This window comes from Corvus hawaiiensis, chromosome 16 (genome assembly GCF_020740725.1).
Source record: "Corvus hawaiiensis isolate bCorHaw1 chromosome 16, bCorHaw1.pri.cur, whole genome shotgun sequence".
Taxonomy (NCBI): Eukaryota; Metazoa; Chordata; class Aves; order Passeriformes; family Corvidae; genus Corvus; species Corvus hawaiiensis.
In genome coordinates this window covers 6,450,817-6,470,980 of record NC_063228.1, presented here as the reverse complement: position 1 = coordinate 6,470,980, position 20,164 = coordinate 6,450,817, and the positions used below count along the sequence as shown (strand labels likewise).

At 38.8% G+C, this 20,164-nt stretch overlaps 1 protein-coding gene across 5 annotated transcripts in view; it reads right to left on the bottom strand.

The window, feature by feature from the left end:
* Nucleotides 1-20,164, bottom strand: part of USP22 (ubiquitin specific peptidase 22) — a 96,163-nt gene that overhangs the window by 45,845 nt on the left and 30,154 nt on the right. For 3 of the 5 annotated variants that reach the window (XM_048320586.1, XM_048320583.1, XM_048320585.1), the window contains exons 2-5: nucleotides 17,132-17,264; nucleotides 5,619-5,732; nucleotides 5,020-5,064; nucleotides 229-330 (exon numbers count right to left, since the gene is read on the bottom strand). In XM_048320586.1, coding sequence (XP_048176543.1) covers nucleotides 229-330; nucleotides 5,020-5,064; nucleotides 5,619-5,732; nucleotides 17,132-17,264 — 394 coding nt within the window. Of the gene's footprint in view, nucleotides 1-228; nucleotides 331-5,019; nucleotides 5,065-5,618; nucleotides 5,733-7,386; nucleotides 7,451-17,131; nucleotides 17,265-20,164 lie in introns of those variants that run through there. The other 2 variants (XM_048320587.1, XM_048320584.1) reach the window with 2 other exon arrangements.

Genomic DNA, 20,164 nt, shown 5'->3' with positions numbered 1-20,164 from the left:
AAAAAAGGATGGTGTTTTGTAGCAGTTACACAGCTGAATCATCACCAGTACCTGAAGCGACAGAGCAGATATCCTTCCACAGTGAGAAAAAGGTAGTGTAAAATAAACTGATTTTGTTATCCCAAAGCTTACAGAAATCTACTACAATTACCAGTGGAAAAACAACACAGAATTTTGAATATACAAGGCAGCGACAATTTGGCTCCAGAAAGGATTTCTGGAACTCACCTATGGTGCAGTTTGTGGTTATTTTTCTCCGCTTGGGGTTGTGTCGTAGCAATTCTAACTCTCTCTTGGTCGGCTCCCATGTTGAATACTTCTCTCCAATGCCTAAGCAGATGAAAAGAAAGTTTCAGGAAGTTCTTTAGTAAAAGGATTTAAAATTCTGCTCAAGTCAAAACTTTCAATGTGTTGTCCATTAGGTTAGATTCAACTTATGCACAACTACAAGACACCAATTGCTTTTTACCCCTCCTCAAAAAATATGGTTCAAAAAGGTATCAACAAATTTTCCAACAAAGAACAACTAACATAAGAAAAGAAAGGTACTTCTTTACTTATAAAGAACAGCTAGGCCAATAAACTTTCCATTACTGGCTTATAATCCTCCTTTCAACTAAAAAAGAAAATCCAGCACAAGAATAAACTTGCTTTTACTCAAAAGTACATTTCTTTGTGCTCAGAGGAGGTTAAATGACAGAACCAGCACTGATGAACTTTGACAAGTTATTAAATAAATTTAAATGGACCCAACTTAATGGACAGATAATCTTTAGAGAACAGCAGAATTTAGTAATTCAATACACTAAACAGTTACTACATGTCTTAGGATGTGCCATTACATAGAATGGCCCCTCCTTACACCATTAATGCAGGATTAGACAAGTTTTAATTTTTGAGATTCACTTTGCTGACATATTTAAAGTCATCTAAAAATGAAATTAGTAGTAGGTTTAAACACCACCCTCCCTCCACCAACCAGACAAAACTCTCCAAATATTGAACTACCCTTTCTCATGAGCTAAAATCTGTCATTATTCTCTTTGAACACCAACATTGCATTTCCAGTAGATTTCTTTTGCTCAAAGGAAAGTGCAGTAGAAATGAGTCAGGTCAGTAATATGGAGACTAGATTTGAAATCAGCACAGAGCTGTGTTCAGTGTAAACCTGACACCAGAAAAACACAACAGTGAAGACTCACGTGCTGACCAGCTCAGTACTGCTGCAGCTTCCTATGTAGCACAGAAATTGCTGTGCAAGGTCAATTACTGTGAGTCACAAAGGCATCTCGGTATTAAAAATAAAGAATTATACGATGGCAAGCAATCTATTCTAAAACTGAGGATTAAAGTCAATTAAGAGTTATTTTTCATAGAATGCATGGAGCAGAAGCAGCGCTGTGCTACAGAAAATAAATTATAAATCATACATATGAAAAGGATAGTAAAAAAATATAGCTGGAGGCTTACACATTCTGCATAATATACATTAAATTTTAATAGCTCTTTGATCTTCATTTTCAGAAATAGCTATGCTTGTCAGAAGCTACCCTCCCAAAAATGTTCAATTCATAGTAACTACTGACCCTCCAGGTTCTAGTAACAGAAGGTCTCATTTCTGGATTCTCAAGGACTAGAGAATTCTTATTTACACAAATACACCCACCTCTCACTTTATTTGATTCAACAACAGATTACGCAAGGAGCTTAAGGAACAATAACAGAATCCCTTTCCTTTATCCAAGGTTCAACATCAAGCTACACACCCGGGAAAACAGAAAAGGCAGGGAATGACTGAGACTGATGAGATAACACAGCTGCAATGCTTTGGACACACTGTACGTCCGCACAGACCCTTTGGAGACGCACATACGGACACCTCACAGAGGATGGAACACTGGCTTCCAACAGGTTTGGATTGGATGTCTCCAGCAACCCTGGTGATATTTGTAATGCTCCCTTAGGAATTTATATAAATTCATTGGTAACACCGTGTTAGTACCAGCAGTGGCTTTGTGCAGCTGTCAATTCCTGTGTTTGGGTTCACTGCAGTTAAAACATGGCCAAACACAGTCAGTCAGTGAACCCTGATAATAATCAAAAAATACTCCCTTGGATATGTTTAAATCCTCGTTTAAGTCAAATACAACAAAATTCATACCTGGAAACACGTGTGCACTTAACTTTAGGCATGCAATAGTTCCACGTTTATCAGCAGGACTATTCATATATATATTTTTATATATATATCTATATATAATTATATAGTTTAAATGCTGTAGAAGATGGGGACCAAAACATGTCACAAGAGCAACTCTAAGTTAAACATGACAGACTGGATTATTTTTAAGGATTCTGGGTGAATCAAATATTGTTCAATAAAAAAATAAATGAAAGGAAACAAAAAATCATGTGCAATTAATGCCACAAACAGAGCAAACCAGACAGAAAATGTTCTTGCAGAAGCCTTTCATTAGAAGGAGCACAAGTTAAGTCAGACAGAGAAATTAAAACATGTTCTGTTCCAGCTATATAACTTAACAGGAATGCTGGGGTTTTATTACTCTTGAAAATTTGGAAAAGGCAGAGCCATTTATTAGGAATGGTTTGATGTTTAAAAACTAAAAACAACAACAAAAAACAACCAAAACACAAAGAAGGAAAGAGGTTTAATAAAAGGTTTAATAACACTCACAAGCATGCCAAAAACTCCAATATAAACTACCTTAAACAAAGATTTGCAAACCATGCACAGGTCACCATTTACAATTACAGGGAAGTAGTGTTAGAGAAGTGAAAATTAGTCTTTTTTAAAATGCTGCTATAAAATAGCCAGAGACTCGTCAGCATGCGAAATCTCCATCTAAGAAATTATTTTATTGGGTGAAATACTCAAATTGGAACTTCTCAGAGACTTCATCAGGACATAGGGATGACTGAAGGAAAAGGCAATGAAGGCTCTAGTTTATAAAAGTCACCATTTTTCAGTCATTGTTTACTTTGCTAAACTTCAGCAAATTCCAATTTTTCCCCTCCCAAAAATTCAAACATTAATTAGAACGAAGGGCTCTGTGTATTTGCACCTCCCTTGTTATTACTATTCAATACCAAAGGAAAAAAAACTGGCCAGGTTGCAGCTTGTTCAGAGTTACATCAGACAACCCTGAACTAGAGCTGGACTGGGGAACTCAGCACACTGGAGGTTAATACTACAAGAGTATGAAATGAATCTCATGATATTTGGGGGTTTTCTTAAAGTTCTTTTTCTCCAGGCATCATGTTGTTATGTGAGCATCTATTAAACTAACACCCTTCAAGCACTGTGGAGAGAAACTTGAAAATATACTGCATTTACTCTTCAGTTTTTAAGCCAATCACAGTTTCTGCAGACTGGATTCACTTCTGAAGTTCTTCAAGTGGGCAACAAGATCTGAGGTAAATTAACTCTGTGATAACAATATAAACCCAAGACACTGAGTTTGGGGTTTGTGCTCATCTTGACGTTCAGTTTGGGAAGGGATCTCTCAGATAACAAGAGGGAGGGAGCACATGGATTGGAACAATAGAGAAAGAAGGAAAAAACAGACATAGTTCTCCATTATTTCTCCCATGTACCTCCCTTTCTCATTCCTTAGATAAATTTGTGAGGAAACACATGGTTTCATAATAAAAAAAACATAAAAAAGAACCTATGCCATTACTTTAAACAAAAAAAAAGTCTACATTGCAGACTCTAGTAATTTAAAGTGTTGTTGTCTGTTCCTCCATTTTCTATCTTCACTGGTCACTACAGATTAGTTCTCCAGGGACAGAAGATGCAATGTGCATATTCATACAAACATGCATTTGTATATATGTATTTAATATACCATTCATTAATCAGTACAGCTAATCAGTACAGAGGCATCCTGCCTGGCAGCTCCTCTGTGTGATTCTTCGACCTTCTCTGCACAACTTTGTTCCTCTGGTCATCTTGGACCACAGTCTTGTAGCTGTTATTCCCTGGAATATAAACTACAGCAGACTGATGTCCACGGCAGGACAAACTGGCTGTATCTCAGTCCACAAGGGAGAAACGTACCAGTTGATAAAGACAACATAAGTATGAAATTACTCTTTAAATCTGCATATTTAAAAGTAAGGAACTGGGGGAGGGTTCCTCTTCTATGCATAATGAAGATGTGGTATGTTGTTGCAGCTGATTAATTTGGTGCCCCGAACAACACAGATTGAAGGAGTTTCCAGAAAAGATGCAGAACTTGAATGAAAGGTTCTTAAAACGTATTCTCATTTTATCTCGCTTTGAAAACCAGTGCTTTGTTCTAAAGCATTTTAAGGTGTATTTCCTTGTTCTAGGACTCACTATCCTCCTTTCCTCTGACTCCCCTCAAACAGGGAATAAACAGGAAGCACACCGGGACCTGTAGTAAGAACCAAGTGAAGGCAGCTATCTTTTGAGACAGCAGAAAAGCTCTCGTTAATACGATGTTAGCTGCTATTTTTAAAACTGGAAATGAGGTTAAGAATGGTTTGAAGTCATATCAGCCCTGACTATGGCTGTCACATTGAAACAGGATGCCATGGATTCTGGAAGAGATGTTACTAGACAGAAGTCATCTGTCTTCAAATACAGACTTTCCCACTTTAAGAAAACATACCCCCCAGAGGCCACTGGAAATGGAAGATGACAAGCTTTTAAAACTGATGCTTACAATCTACCCAGTTTAGAATAAATGATACTTCCTTTCCAAACAAAAAAAAAACCCAAAAAAACCCCCCACAAAAAAAACAAAAAAAAAAAAAAAGAGAAAAGGTTTGTTTTGAAGAGTTCTATCAAGGAAAGGGCATATGAAATCAAGTCTGCTGCAATTATTCAATCATTGGAACATATCCAAACAAGAGGAGAACGATTTGCACGATAAAACTGGCATTCTTAACTGTGATTCATGTCTAAAATGGCAGGATAATCAGCAAAGGGACGCTTGTTAGTGAGGTGCGTCGCCAGCCCACGCCTCTTACCTGTCATTGTACACTGGTAGTGAGAAACCACTGTTGGGGTGAAGGCTAAAAAAGAAAAAATTAGGGAAAGCAAACTGAATAAAACAAATGTGTGTACATATATTTGTGTGTAAATATTTCTACATAGATACTGTGCGTGTACCATGAAAGCACAGGTGTGTAAGTAAGCTGGCATGATCTATTAAAAAAAAAAAAAAAGAAAAAAAAAAAATCACACACAAGGGTGGCATTTCATGTGAGGGGAACAGATTTATTGCCTGTACCACGTAAATAAGCCTAAAGGAGCAGACTGTTACATTCTCTACCTAAAACAGATCTGACTTTTGATATTATGCAAGTTTTGCAGGATTAATGTTAGATATTTCTATAACTTTTTTGCAATTAAAAATAAAATATTTTTGCTATAATTAGGTGTGGCGCACGTGTTAAACCCACAGTCTGACTCCTGGAAAGCAAGAACTAACATCTCTCTCCCATGGCCTGCACTACTCTCTCTAAAGAGCTCTTTCTTCCCCTTACTTTTTTTTTGCCACTGAACAAATGGGAGGGACAGGTATGATTAAAAACAGAAACAAGAAATTCAGGCAGGAAAACCAAACCTTGTAATTTCCAAGCTTTTCGTTGTTCTTCTTTGGCAATTTGTTCCATGTCTTTGTCGTATATGTAATCTTGACACATAAAGCAGTATATACCCCCATACAAAAGGTCTATGGCTGCAAAACAGAAGGGAAGTTGGGGAGGAGGAAAAAAGATGTGAGTTCATAAACCAGAAGGCATTTTAAAGCAGGCTTCCAAGTCAGGCACTCTTTCTTCCAAGCAGTCCACAAAAGAAGAAAAATCTGTACTTTAGAATCTGGAAGGGGGGGGGGGGAAAAAAAAAAAAAAGAGAGAGAAAAACCCAGATATTTTTCCAGTTTCAGTGAGTTATTTAGTTGTTTCTGGCACAGCAAGAAAACTGTGCAGGACAACAAAGCATCAGCTGCCTTCAAGCTGTCTGTAATTTACAATTTACCTTTCAAACACCCGAGTTACCAAGAGGCATCTGGACAGTGACTGACTACAACGCACGCAGAACCAGCCCCGTAAGATGTGACATATGAGTTTGAACTGTCTTTTTCTAAGACTTCAGTAATTTCTCTTCAAAGCCATTAAAATAATCAGAAAGCACTTAGTTAAAATCCAAATGAAGGTTCAAACAGAAGACAGCACTGCAAATTCAAAGCTATTTCTCAAGGGGAAAATTTTCTGGGGCAGTTTATTCCACAGGTTACTTCTGTCTCAATTTTTCATTTCACACACCCTTTCAGAACAAACAAATGAACACTGACCAATGTTAAAAACATTTTTCTTGCACAACCTTAAACAAAAGAAAGCCAAGAAACAAAATAAATACCTGAGAAAGGTAATTTTACTCCAACATATACAATGGAAAACATGCAAAATAATCCTAGTAACCTGATTTCCAGTACATAGATATGAAAAACAGCCACAAACACAGGAAAGTTAAAAATCAGTGGGCACTAACAAATCCTACTAAAACACAATCTGCACCAGCAACAGTTAAGAAACACATCAACCTTATCCCCCAAGTGTAGAGCTTTAATACATTTCGGTTTTTAATTCCTTTTATTTCCAGATAAATAGCATTATTAGAATAGCCTTACTACTAGTGGAATAGTCTTACTACAGTGGAAACTTGTTTTAAACACAGGAAACCATTACCACATCAGGTGGCCTGCAAGAAACAGCACTGAATTACTCTGAAGTGCTAAATAAGCCAAACCACATGCCATGCAGCAGGAATTCTGCCATGGATCTCAGCAGGCAAACGCAGGTGAAGTCTCTGTGCTGCCCCATTACTGGGGCAGTGCTTGTGGTGACGTTTCTTGGTAAAGATCCTTTCTAACCCCATCTCTTCCATCCTTCATAGCCTCTACTCCCTCACAACCTGCTGCCCCCTCTCCTTTAGTCCTTTGCAAGCTGGTTTTTTCCTCCTTCCCCTTTTTTAAAATCACTTTTTCAACTATTATGTCAATTGTTTGTTACTTCTCCTATTATGCAATAAACCCCAATTACTTCAAACAGTTTTTTATCTTGCTGATGTGCTCCATTCTTCTGTTTTGCCTGTTTGGACCACACTCAGTTTGTGTAAGAAGATAAGGACTGTGTTACTTCATGTAAAGTCACAAACTCAGGATTTTAATTACCTTCTGTTATGTCCCAATACCAGAATATTTCACCCTGCTAACTAGAGGACTGAATAAACTCCTTTAGCGGAATATCCCAAAAGAAGACAAGACTCTGAGCTGTGGTGGAGATCAGTAATAAAACACTGTGTGACTGGGGGGGTGGTTTATCACAACTTACAGAGAATTAGAGTTCCACAGTGTTTACTCCATCATTCATTGCATTACCAGTTCTGCACAGTTTTCTACAAGAAAAAAATTGTTGAAGATTCAAAGTACTGGTCTTAAAACACAAACCCAAATATTGTTCTCCATATATTTTTAGAACATCCCACAAACAGACCCCCAAATAATAGAACAGGGCTGGCAGAATATTGAATAAGACTCTGTGACCACTAATAGTTACAATTTACCATTAGAACATGTAGGCACAGCTGTGCTCAGAGGATTCCTTACTTTTCCTTTCTTCCTGGATTTACGAGCCTGAGCAATGAAATAGAGATGTCAAGATCTAAACCAACAAGAGACCACCTTGCACAAACCACTTGTTGAGAGCAGAAGGAATTTCTGGTGTAAAGGAGCAGAAAGTTTAACAGAAACACTGGCGGAGTTAAAGCTGTAATTGTCCAGAGCCTGATTAAGGACTCTTGAGGAAATACCCTCTCTCCAGCACACTTATGGGAACAATGCAGTTGTACATATGCCAACCCTTCCAATGTCTTTTTAATGACTGCAAGGGGTTTTGGACAAATTACCTCAAGCACCAGTGACAAGGCAGCCACACAGGCCTGGCCACAGCATGGAGGAAGGGCAGGAGTTTCTCATGGAGCCAGAACACAGCTGCTCAGGAAAAGAGTCCACTAGGAAACTTTGGAAGTTAATTCTTTCAGGTTAGTATAATTTGATTTTTTCCCTTGAAATACACTTAAACTTTCTTACGCTGGTTGTCTTGAGGTGAAGAACAACAGAGGAACCACTGAAAGGACTGTTTTATGGACAGAAACTCTTCCCAAGCGAGCAATTCCTTAGCACTGACTGAAGTTACACAATATCCAAAGAACAAAGTCCACGCAAAACTTTCTCCCTCAAAGGACTAGAGGGAATGAAACAAATTTCACCTCATTGTGAAAAATGCTAAACTTTTTTTGTTTTAAGCCAAATTGCCATGAAGCTCTATCCCAAACTGAAACACCTGGCCAGAAAATTCCATAAAAAACACAACAGTGAAGCATGAGAATGCACATATAGCAAATTTCACCACTGGTATTTGCATTGATATTTGGGATCACAAAACTAACAAAAAGGCCTCAAATTCAGAAAAAGTTTGGGAACTACCAACCTAGGAATAATGCCCAGGTGTTTTGGATTAACCCACTGGCAAGTCTGCCATGATGCCCCACATTCCCCACAATGAACATCTCTCTTAGGAAGCTCCTCCAGAATGGCTGCTACTCCCAACTTCCAGGATCTGCTCTTCCTAACACTACTACAACACTTCTCTCAGGAAGGTACAGGGGGATGAAATCAGTGAACTTCAGTTTTAGCTTAATACACATGCAGAATTTATTACCCTGGAAAAATAAAATACACATTAAGTAGAAATCTACCTTTTGCTTTCACAAGGAAGAACCAAAAGCAATTTAAAATAATCACAATGTCATTTTATTAAATTTGATCAATCTAGATTCCTGGTTTAGGAATTCAAAATACCTACTTGGTGATCACAGGCAGAGCAATTTAAGAATGAAAAGACCTCTTGGAATGTAACATTCCCCTTTGCTTTTATACCTTCTGTGCTGGCAACAAGCTGCCCTTCCTTTAAAGTCTGATCTCCTCATACCCCTTTACATACAAAATTGTACGCAGCTGCAATGCAGGAGAGGAATGAAAATACATTTTATTTTTCATTTAAAAGTAAAACTATCAGTTTAGAGAAACAAGGAGGCAGCACAGAAGATCATGCAGGAATGACAACAACTTTATCTACTGGTGCAAGGAACACTAAGTTTTAAAAAACAACAGCTCAGGGGTGAAAGTTTAAATCTGGCAGCAAAAGGTTTTCAAACTCTCCATCTGGGAGCCAAGTGTTTTACTTAAGCCCAAGTGCTTTATTTTGCCAACTATATCCACTGATGGCCTTGTGAAAATATTAAAGAGACCAGAGATGATGGGAACACAACAAAAGCAGGGAAGTGTGCCACATCCAGAGTGTGCACATGCACGTCTCATCCAGGTAAAAAAACTTGGATGTTCAGTTTTTGAGAGACCCAGGTGAAAAGAACTGATTTTACACAGCTGGGAATGAGATACTTCACCATAATATTCAATACCATTCATCAGACAGGAGATATTTGTGAATCATGTTTTGGTATCATCTCCCTTGGATCACTGGGTGCACTCAAGTAGAAAAAAAAACCATCCAGCAGCAACTCAAAATTCAGGTCAGTTTTCACCTGTACTGAAATTAAATCCATTGTGAATTTCTGTGACTCAGTCTTGGCATATTATCAACCTCAAATCAACACACACAGTGTTCTATGCAAGTCACCTGCATATTCTTCAACTTCTGTAACAAAGGAAGCTAAATTGGCAATTCTTTTAGACCATGTTAAGCCAACATCCAAAGCTAATCTGTGCTCCCTGATTTCTCACCTTGAGCGTTAATCATTAAACCCATTCCAGATAATTGGCTCAGGTTCCCAAGAAGTGATATGTTAAACTTCAGCCAGTTCTCCACTGGATCTTGTCTCTGATCTATCAGCATAAAGCAGGCATCTGATTGCCTTCCTCCCGATTTCCTGGCACGTGGAATCTGCACCACAGGTCAGAATTCCTGAACTGATAAGAAGGGAGGAAAATAAGCGGAAAAGAGACTACTCCTGCTAAATTATGATCCAGCCATTGAGAATTGCAGGTATTTACTGTCAGGGGGGAAAAAAAAGACCCAAAACCAAAAACAAACCCCAAACTTCCTTCTGTTGCCAAAAGTGCAGCCTCACATACCAAATCTTTTAATCCACATTAAAAATGATGGTCATAGTCAAGCATTATCCTTCCCTCTCACATTCAGTATCTTCTCCTAATACTCGAGAACTATTCCATTAAGTGTTACTTTTTCTTCTTTTTTTAAACCAGAAGCCAACAGGTGAAAAGTGTTTCTGTGGCTCTGAAGTCTCCAAGATGCCTGTTGGCCCCATATGGATCTAGAATTTTAATGTTTAAATTCGATTTGCCTGCAATCCAAACATGGCAAGCACCCAATGCTATGCTGCAAACCACTTAACACCGGGAGCCAAATGGGCAGCCCCTGTGCTGTACACTCGCTTCTGTGATGGTTTAGAATAGCATCCTACAACTCCATATGAATCCAAGCCAGGAAAGGTAAGACGAAGAAAAAATGTCCTGCTATCCCTATGGAATCTAGACAGCAAATACGCTTTTAACTGTTAATTTAGAGGAGTCACAGTGTGTCAAACCACTTTATGTTAAGTTGTTAGGAGCAGAATATTAATTCCAGCTCCTTGACCTCATTCAGAAACACCTGTATTGTATACACACAGTACCTACATATGTGTGCATGCCCCAATATGCTGCAGAGGAGGCTGTAGCATTCCTATACTTAAGCTGCCCTATTATAAAATATATTTTGCCTTTTGTCAGTCTTCTCCCTGCCCTCCTCTGACCATACGACCTTCCACAGTTCCCCTCTTTGCAGCAAACCTTTAAAAACTGAGAAGAATTACATCCTCCTGCTACAGCACCTCTTCCTGATCTCTCAAAATATTACTAAAATATATTAAAGGAGAGAAATTGTTAAACACTCCCTTACTTAATCTTGCTGGGTTTTTTTCAGAAATCTGGGGGAAGAACCCCCAAACCACAGTCACCAAGTTTGGAGCTGCTGCACATGATGTGATACAAACTGCTTATACTCATCTGCATATTCTCATCTGAGCAACAGTGGAGACTTATGTAAATAACCGTATTTTCAGTAGAAGCAGTAGCAAGATCCAGAACTGCACAGAACTTTGTGGCTGGGTCTGAGGCAAGCAGATACATCCAGAGCTGGAAATACACAGGTAAATATTCAGCAAGTTGGTTTTCTGAGGGATAAGAATATTCCAGGTATAGAGAGAACTCTTCAGGAGTCTTTTCTGATACTAAAAGGAGCTTTTGAGGGATGGCTGGCAGGAGCTCGTCACTTACCTGCACCTTCCAGAGCAGCCCCCAGCAGAAGACATTTCCAATGAACTTTCCTGCTGCCACCTTATGAATCCAGTCTGGCTCCAAGCTTGAGCTAAGGCACAGGAATGCCATGCTGGAATGTGCCTCACATAAGCAAAAGATGATTTCCCTGCAATACTTTGCACAATACATCCCAGAGCAGCAGATACTGTTAATGGCAATCGGGAATATTGAAAGTTCAAGCCGTACCCTGCAACTGACCTGTGCATCCAAAATGCTTTCCTCCTTTTCCTCTTCTTCCAATCAATGATCTTCCAATTGGCATCACAAGGATATTATGTTGAAGTGCAATATTTTGTACCTTCTCCCATCAAATTTTACCTTTTTTTTTGCTGTAGTCACTGAGGTTATTTAACTCACAGGGCTACCCAGCCTTCCTCAGTACAAATAACACCTCTGAACTTTGTGACCATCAGGAATGTCATACACAGACAAAATTCCTTCTCTTCAATTACTAGAAAACAGCAGTAAACCAGGACTGGTTCTGCTAGTTAAGTCTGTGTCCTACACACTCTGCTTTCAGTTCATTCATCAACTTCCCTTTTTCTTGCCTCTTATGCACCATGATTCTCATATTGATCCCTGCCATTTCTACCTCAAGTAATAATTTCCAAGGGGGCAAAATGTCAAATCCTTTACTTGATCCGGTCAGGTTCAGTGTATTTCCTTTTTTCTGTGAAAATCAGTTATGTTATCAAAAAAGACATATTAATGTGATAGCATCTACCTCTGACAGAACTGCAAACACTGTTTGTGTGCTGCTTTCCATTCACCTTCATCTCCTCAACAGGCTTCTCCACACCATCACCAAGTAAAGCATTAGAACTCAAATCAAGAGGCTGGTAAAATGCCCAGATGACCTTCTCTACCCCTTTCTGAGCCTGGATGTGAACAGAAAAAACAATCTAACTGCTACTCCAGCAGTGCAGTAAACTGTGCTGAGAACAGCTTTAATTGCCCTTTCCACATAGGGTGTTATGAAAATCTTTGCTGTTTAAAAAAGAACTGGCAGAAGCAACACTACAGTCAACACCTTCCAACTCAAATGAAAATTAAACAGCTTTTACTGTCATTCCTTTACAGAAGTGTTCTGATTCTATATATTAAATTTCAGACAGGTATGCAGTAACAGAAGTGATCAGATTTTTCCCTTTTACCAACTTCAGTACAGAAACCAGCTTTCTGTCATGTTTCCTCTGAATCAGATGAAAAAAATTAGTTATTTGTTTTCCAGAGGAAGTAGAAGCTTTTTGAATTGTACCAAAAATCCTCAACTTAATCTATGAGCATTATTATTAGGCTCACCCACCCAGTTCCTCTCACCACAAATGTATTTATTGGACTGAATTTTACATCAGCATATACTTAAAAGAAAACAGTTCCTCAAGAAACAGTTTGTGATCTAATAAATAATGAATGTACCCTAACAGGACTAATTCCATAATGAACTGTTTGCCAGTGTCCCTAGAAATGGAATAACAGTTCAGTCTTCCAACTCTCTCTCGTTTAGTCTTTAAACCACTGAACCTCACTCCTGCTAACTCACCTCCCCTCTATTCCTGAACTACAGAATGAGGCCTCAGAGCAGATCAAGACTTCACCCAAAACCTGCATCAGAGGTGCTGTTTCAGAGACACTGTTCAGGTGTTACAAGTGCATCTTTAATAGAGAGAGGCACAGCATGGACATGCACAAATTGGCTCCTCAGCAGGGAGTTTAAATAAATAGCTTTGCACAGAGCTTTGATACCATAACTGAACTAGTCTAACTCAGAATGGCCATCTGTAACAGACTGTCCCAAGCCGTATACCAGTGGGTTTTCCTGCAGCTAAGAGTATGTGCATATATTAAAAAAGCAACATTATGTAACAGAAAATATTCACTCAGAAAGAATACTAAAACTTCATTTGGTGTCTGCCCAGGATTTTACAGTCCCAGTCAGGAAACTGATAAATTAATCACTGCTACAGTTTTGAGATGAACTTTAAAGCACCAACATCTCTTCTCTTTTAGAATTACTGTTCACAGACATCTTCCTGCTCCTGCTACTCTGGGACTAAGTTAATGTGTATTCTCCTTCATTGAACAGCTGTAGAAAAGAGAAGGAAGAAACCATCAATTTTTACAAGGATAGAAACCACCAGCAGACTCCCCAGGTGCTGAACCTGATTTGGAAGGATTATTGAGGAAGATGACAGAGTATGTTGATGGCACATATTCATTTAGGATAATAAAAATAGCTCCAGAAGGATTTCAAGTTACTTAGCAAAGAGGCAACAGCACAAGAGTGAAACTCCAATCACTACCACTAAAGAGGAAGACAAGTACCACCAATCAGAAAAGAAGTTTTGGAGTCACTGAGTTTAACTCCCAAGTAACAATACCAGCTTTGTTTTGAACAGCAGGTTTAGAAGCACAAAGTAGAAGTCATGGAAGCATTAACTAAGAATGCAAGTCATTAGCAAGCAAACTGTCTTAATCCAAAGGGTTGCACTGGAGATGGACACATTAGAACTGGAAAAGTGAAGTATGATGAGGATGTTGAGAATCATATAAGAGTTGCAATAAGAAAAGTTAAAAATAGTTCAGGTTCCTACAGGTGGGGAAAAGGAAACATCTGCCAGGATCAAAAATACAAAGAATCCCAGAAGAGATCAGTAAGGACTTTGCTCTCACCATTTCACAACTCCTCACAAAAGACACACAGAGCCCACTGGGAATATCAGCCTGTCCTGGAGATTGACTGAGAGAGACTGTGCAATGCAGAGAATAAAAAAAAAGCAGCTCCTATAGCTGGATCTTACCTCACCTACCCGTCACCCACATTCACAACTCAAGGAATACATTAAATTAAGTACAGTGTTATTAATATACATTGAACAGGGAGGCAGATGCAAGAGCACAGGTATCACTGTAAGGTCAGATTGTGAGTGCCTAATTTAGATTGTTCAGGGAAGCAGAGATAGCAAGGGATGTATTTAAAACCACTCTGGAATATGATGCTGGAGCCTCCTGAAACACACAGCAGTAAGCTGCAAACACATCCCTTCCATGCTCAGACAGCTGTTACAGCTGAAATCCATGGTATTTCTTACAACTGTGATTAAGTGTGCAGCTCCTGCCTGTCTCCATGGAGACTGATGTTGGCTCAGCAAAAAGTCACCAAGTGCTTTAAAATAATTCCTCTTCGTTTTGAAATTTCAAAGCACTTAGCTTGTTTTTGCCTATCAGACGTTATTTTCCCAACTAAAACTGCAGCAGGAAAAGCAACCAAAAGCACTAGTAAAACTACAAAAATATTTTTAAAGCTCATTTCACATGCAGCTGGAAATGAAACACCAAAACATACATTAAAAAAAAAAGAGAAAGGAATCTCCAAAACTAGAAATCGAGCAGTCGCTTGCACAATCTTCACGTTATGTGTATTTGTGCACCAAGTAATTTATATTTAGCTGCAGAAGAATCCTTTTTGGGATGATTCAGTAAAGTATTTTGTGCTTTGGCTTAATTAACTCTTGCCCTTTTTATCTAAAGGCTATTCCTTTTGGGAAGTACCTTATCTGACACAGTCTTAATTGCCTAGTGCCACGACAATAACTACAACAGTCCTTAAGCAAGAGCATCTTCAAGAATCTCCCTCCTCCATCCAGTTTTGGTTTTCCTTTAAGAAAACAGAAGCTAATTCACTACAGCAGACAACAGCAAATTCTACCTCACACAAAAAATAATTTGAATTTAAGCTTCCCAAACACATAAACAGCAGCTGAGAATGTGTGTAGTTATAAAGCTTTTTTTAAAAGTTCTCCATAAATATGTTTAGTGGTAAAAAAATTAGTGTTTACAAAGTGTCCACAGATAAACAGGTAAATACTGTTGACAGTCTCAATTTAGCACAGTATTTTTTTAAACCTTACATGTAGCCATAAACTTGTATTCGCACGAAAGGTTGTTTTTTTATATATATATATATTTATATACACACACACCCCCACTCCTCCCTTTTACCAGAAATTCTTTGAGTTTACCTCAAATTTGCACTTCTGTGTTGGTAAATATTCCAAAATAATTTCAGCTAATGAATCGACTTTAAAAGCTCTTTGAGACCACACTCTGCAAAAAGCAACTAAAAGATGTCACAGAGGGTTGGTTTGGTACTTTCAGTTTTCAAAAAATGGCTGAGGTTGGCAAGGACCTCTGAGGTCACCTTGTCCAGCCCCTGCTCCAGCAGGGCCATCCAGAACACCCAGGCTGCCCAGGCCCATGTCCAGAGAGATTCCAAATATATTCAGGGATAGACCACAACCTCTCAGTGCAACTTGCTCCAGTCCTCGGTCACCCTTACAGTTGTGTGATGATCAGACAGAACCTCCTGTATTTCACTTTGTCCTCGCTGCCTCTTGGACACCACTGGAAACAGCCCAATGCACTTTTTTTAACCCCTCTTTCAGATATTTGTACGCACCCATAAGGTTGCCCTGAGCCTTCTCTCCTGTGAGCTGAACAGTCCCAGTGCTCTTAGCCATACCGTGATGGAATTTTCAGTACTATTTTCCAGTATTCTATTTTTCAAGACATTTACAAACTTAAACTATACCACTACTGAGTCTCATCTTTTTCTTTCTTGACACATATGGAGGAAGAAACTATAACGATCTGCTGGTTTAAATCATCTTTTCCAAAAATAGTAAACTTACACACCCGTTTCTTAAGCGCAGGAGTACACAGCACTGTTGGCCTTCTGGAGCTTCTCTGTCTTCATGGAAAATAAAGACAGTTTGTTCCATAAGCACTTAGGATAAATTAAATTAGGAATGGTGGCCACGCTGGTCAAGAGCAAATTTGTGCCATGAAATAATGCCTTTTTTTTCCTGTTTCTTACATCACTCCACCAAGAATATATTTTAATTTGGAGAAAAATTATATCCATCCATTTTAAAATGGAATTTTAATATAGAATATAGATCAGGATTTTGCATTGTAACTCAAAAATGTTCTAAACTATAAGCAATAGGTAATTCAAAACAAAACCAAAGGCTTTTGGTTTTGAACATGACGTAGCACCAAAGCTGACAGAAGAGAAGAACTTGTTGGCCTTTAACCAGCATTTTTTAAGATGGTTGAGGGAAAAGTACTCCATATCAAATAAACGGTTTTCTTACTACTTAGGTTATTGACCCCACTAGAAGTAAGAAGCCAACACAGAAAAATGAAGAAAATCACCCCCTCAAACTTCAGCAGTTCAAATAACTCTGATTGCTACTTGATTAGTCTTCTTTGTGATAGAAATGATGGGGTTTTTCCTCAGCAAGAAAAGAAGTGATTATGACCTCCTGAAAAAAAAGTTTACTGAAATAAATGTTCTAGTTCCAGGCATTAAACCCACCATTTTTAACACTTAGGAAAGAAACCCACAAAACTCTGCCTCCTCACATTTTTATATATGACATTAATTCATAAATACCAAGATACTAAACAAATTACAAGTTGTGAACATAAACTTAACAGTGATGCAACGGAAGTTTAAGCACCAAGTTTAGAATAATGCCACTAAACTAAACCAGACTACAAATAAAACTATCTCTCTGCCTAGTGAGGTAACTACAGGAAAATATCACTTTATTGGACTGGAATGGACAGGGATAACACAGAGGGTTATGAGCACCATTAGGATAAGAACTCACCTAAATTGTGTCGCTTTGTCTTCGCGTGCTCGTGAATATGTTTCTTTGTAAAACAGCCAAAGAAGACACAGTAGAGGCAAGAGTGGAGTCTGTTCAGGTGGGCACCACACATATGACAAATGCACGACTTTGCCTGAAACAGCAAAACAGACACAGATTGTGAGTGACAGAAACACATCCCCAAGTCCAGGTAATCGGGTGCAGCTCTCACTGCTGCCTTTCCCTTTCACTCGGTGCCTTTGGAATGCTGCAGACCAGCAGGGAAACAGCTCTGTCCTCACACAACAAAACCACCAGTTGGACAAAACAACAGAGAGCACCCTTGCATTTGTCCAAGATATTTCCTATAGGTCCTATCAGGGAGCAGGTCTCAAGAGTCAGATGACCACCAGAACCCAGGGAAAGCAGCTGCCCAGCAGGGAGGTTAAGTGGTGAAGAGGCAGGAGCTTGGGTGGTGGGACCACAGCAAGAACTCTGCTTTTTCAGAGCACCGACCTCCTTGATGCACTCAAAAGCTGTAATGTAACTTGAACATTAAAATGTGTGTGGGTATATGATATTTCATTTTTCTGCTGGGAGATTCTGCCAGATTCACTCATTAGTTTTCTACATTAGTCCACCAAACAGTGGCACAATATCAAATCCATACCAGCCAGAGTTACAGAAGTTGCCTTTGCTATTCTGAGACTGGCTTTGAACCAGAAGCTGAAAGCAACGGCCTGAACTATTCCCCAAAACGACCCAGAATGGGGAGATGTGAGGAAAGTTGCCGTGATTGATCGGAAATTAATAAGCACACACACTTGATATGACAGTCTGTAATAACAATACATTTTAACAAGTGAGGCTTAAGGAGCAAAAAAAGTCATTGGAAGGTTAAATAGACTTTTTGACTCAATCATAATTGAAGCACCCTAAGCCAACAGCACCCAAACCCATCTCTTAGCATTAAACTAAAATACTTCCATTTTTTTTTTTTAATTACTCTGTCTACTAAGAGACTTAAGAGAGTTTTGAGAGTAAGTCTTTTGCTCAACCACATTGAAAGTAATTTAGGTTCAATACCATCTGACTGGAAGTTACAGACAGGAGAAATTCCTCACAGTAAATTCACATTTCATCTCAGACAGAACTGCATTCAGACCTGAGGGCAACTGAACTTTTGTAACAGCTAAGAGCTACGGGGGAACACTTAGAGGTATGTCTGATTTTACAGACTAATCTGAAAATACTATTTCTTTGCTTGTCAATACAGAAGGATCCTATTCTCTTCATACTAAGAAAGTAAGAATTGGGATTACTAAAATCCTAAGATATCATCTAACCCAGGCAGTGCATTTCATCAAAAACAACCCACAAAGTTCTTCAGTAATATTTGCCCAGTCTGCCACGACTTAAAATTACTGCTGAATAAATGATGCACAATCTTGTTCTCTAGTCTGGCATTTTTCTCTCAGAATATTTCTGGCTTTTTAAAAAAATCATCAAAGCAGCTTGCAATATGTTGCACCATGTAATTTATTTCCAAGCTCCTACAAATTAAGACTTAAATTCTGAATCTCACATGTTGTGTATTCAAAGTTATCATAAGTTGTTAGGGGAAAATGTAGAATCGAACTCCACACACCTACAGAAAGAAATATTTTAAAGTAAGGCCAAAAAAAATTCACCACCACCAGCACAATTTCCATCTTTAGAAAAATGCTGCAGAACTGTCAAACTGTTGCCTAACGGCCGCTCGTCGGCTGCAAAAGCTAAATAGGATGAGCCTATCTGTTAAGATTGCTGCTATGACAACAACTCCAGCAACCAGCTATTTTACTGAGCCAGCTAAAAATAAATCTTTTAGCATTAAATGTATTGTAAACACATGACATAACAAGCATGTAAAAGCTGGTCATTTTAGGCTAAAAGGCAGAAAATTCATATCTGTAAGAGTTTTTACTGCAATGATAATTAAGAGAAATTGAAGAATGTAAAAGAAATGTAGTGGTAAGTTGAAAGAGAAGTTGATTCACTTCTTGAAAGCAAGCTATTTTATCCATATCCTCTATTTGTTCAGTTCAGCTCAAGATGGGTTTTCAAAAGTTGTAAGAAAACAAGGTTAAAAGATGACAGAGTGTGGAAAGAAATCAATATCAAAAACCATAGTGGCTATTCTTAACCAGATTAGCTGTCTGCTTTTTATCTGTCTGTGCTTTTAAACAATTTGCTAAGTTAAAACAAAGCTGCCACCCTCCCACCCCACCCCAAATAATCAAATTACTTTGTTTCATAATACTCCCACCCCTGCTCACATCTCTTGAGGCTACAGTCTAAGATGAAACAGAATACTGCAAATGAGTAACGAGAATCAGTCTGATCCATACAGCTTGCTTTAAAACAGGATTCAACTTTTTAAAAAGCAAGTCAGGTCTTACTTATGGTCTGGATGCTTTAGGGAAGTCAACCAGGATTTCAGCTACAGAATCAACCTGTCACTTCTCCTCCTCCAAGATACAGGAACATGCCTTCCTTAGCCAAGACATAAAAGTAGAGTTTTCCCCTTCCTTCACACCTTTTCCCACTATTATCCTGCTCCCTCCTCATTTTAGTTTGCTCCCTACCTGCTTCTTTCCTGTATTATCCTCATCCTCAAGTACCCACTCACCATCTTTCACCCCATTCTCTTCCCACACCATACTCGATCCCTCATCTTTATGTCCCCAGCCAGTCTTCCTTCAGTCCATACTGAACCTCTGTCTGTCCCCTTTGTTTTTGCTCTGATATTCCAACAAACCACACACAGAAACCAGAAGAGGCCTGGAGCGTTTTCTTTCTGGAAGATTATAATCAGTTTTTTAAATGATAGGAAAGAATGGTCCAGCACAATATAAATGGTGTATGCACCTACAGAGAGTTACTGATAGTTGTGACAGCATTAGCTACCCCAATTCCCTCTGCAGTGTTTCACCCTCTACTGATCTCCTGTATTGCTGCCAGGGCTGGGGTAACTCACAGGCCCAGACCCCCAGCAACAGTTTTGTATCCTCT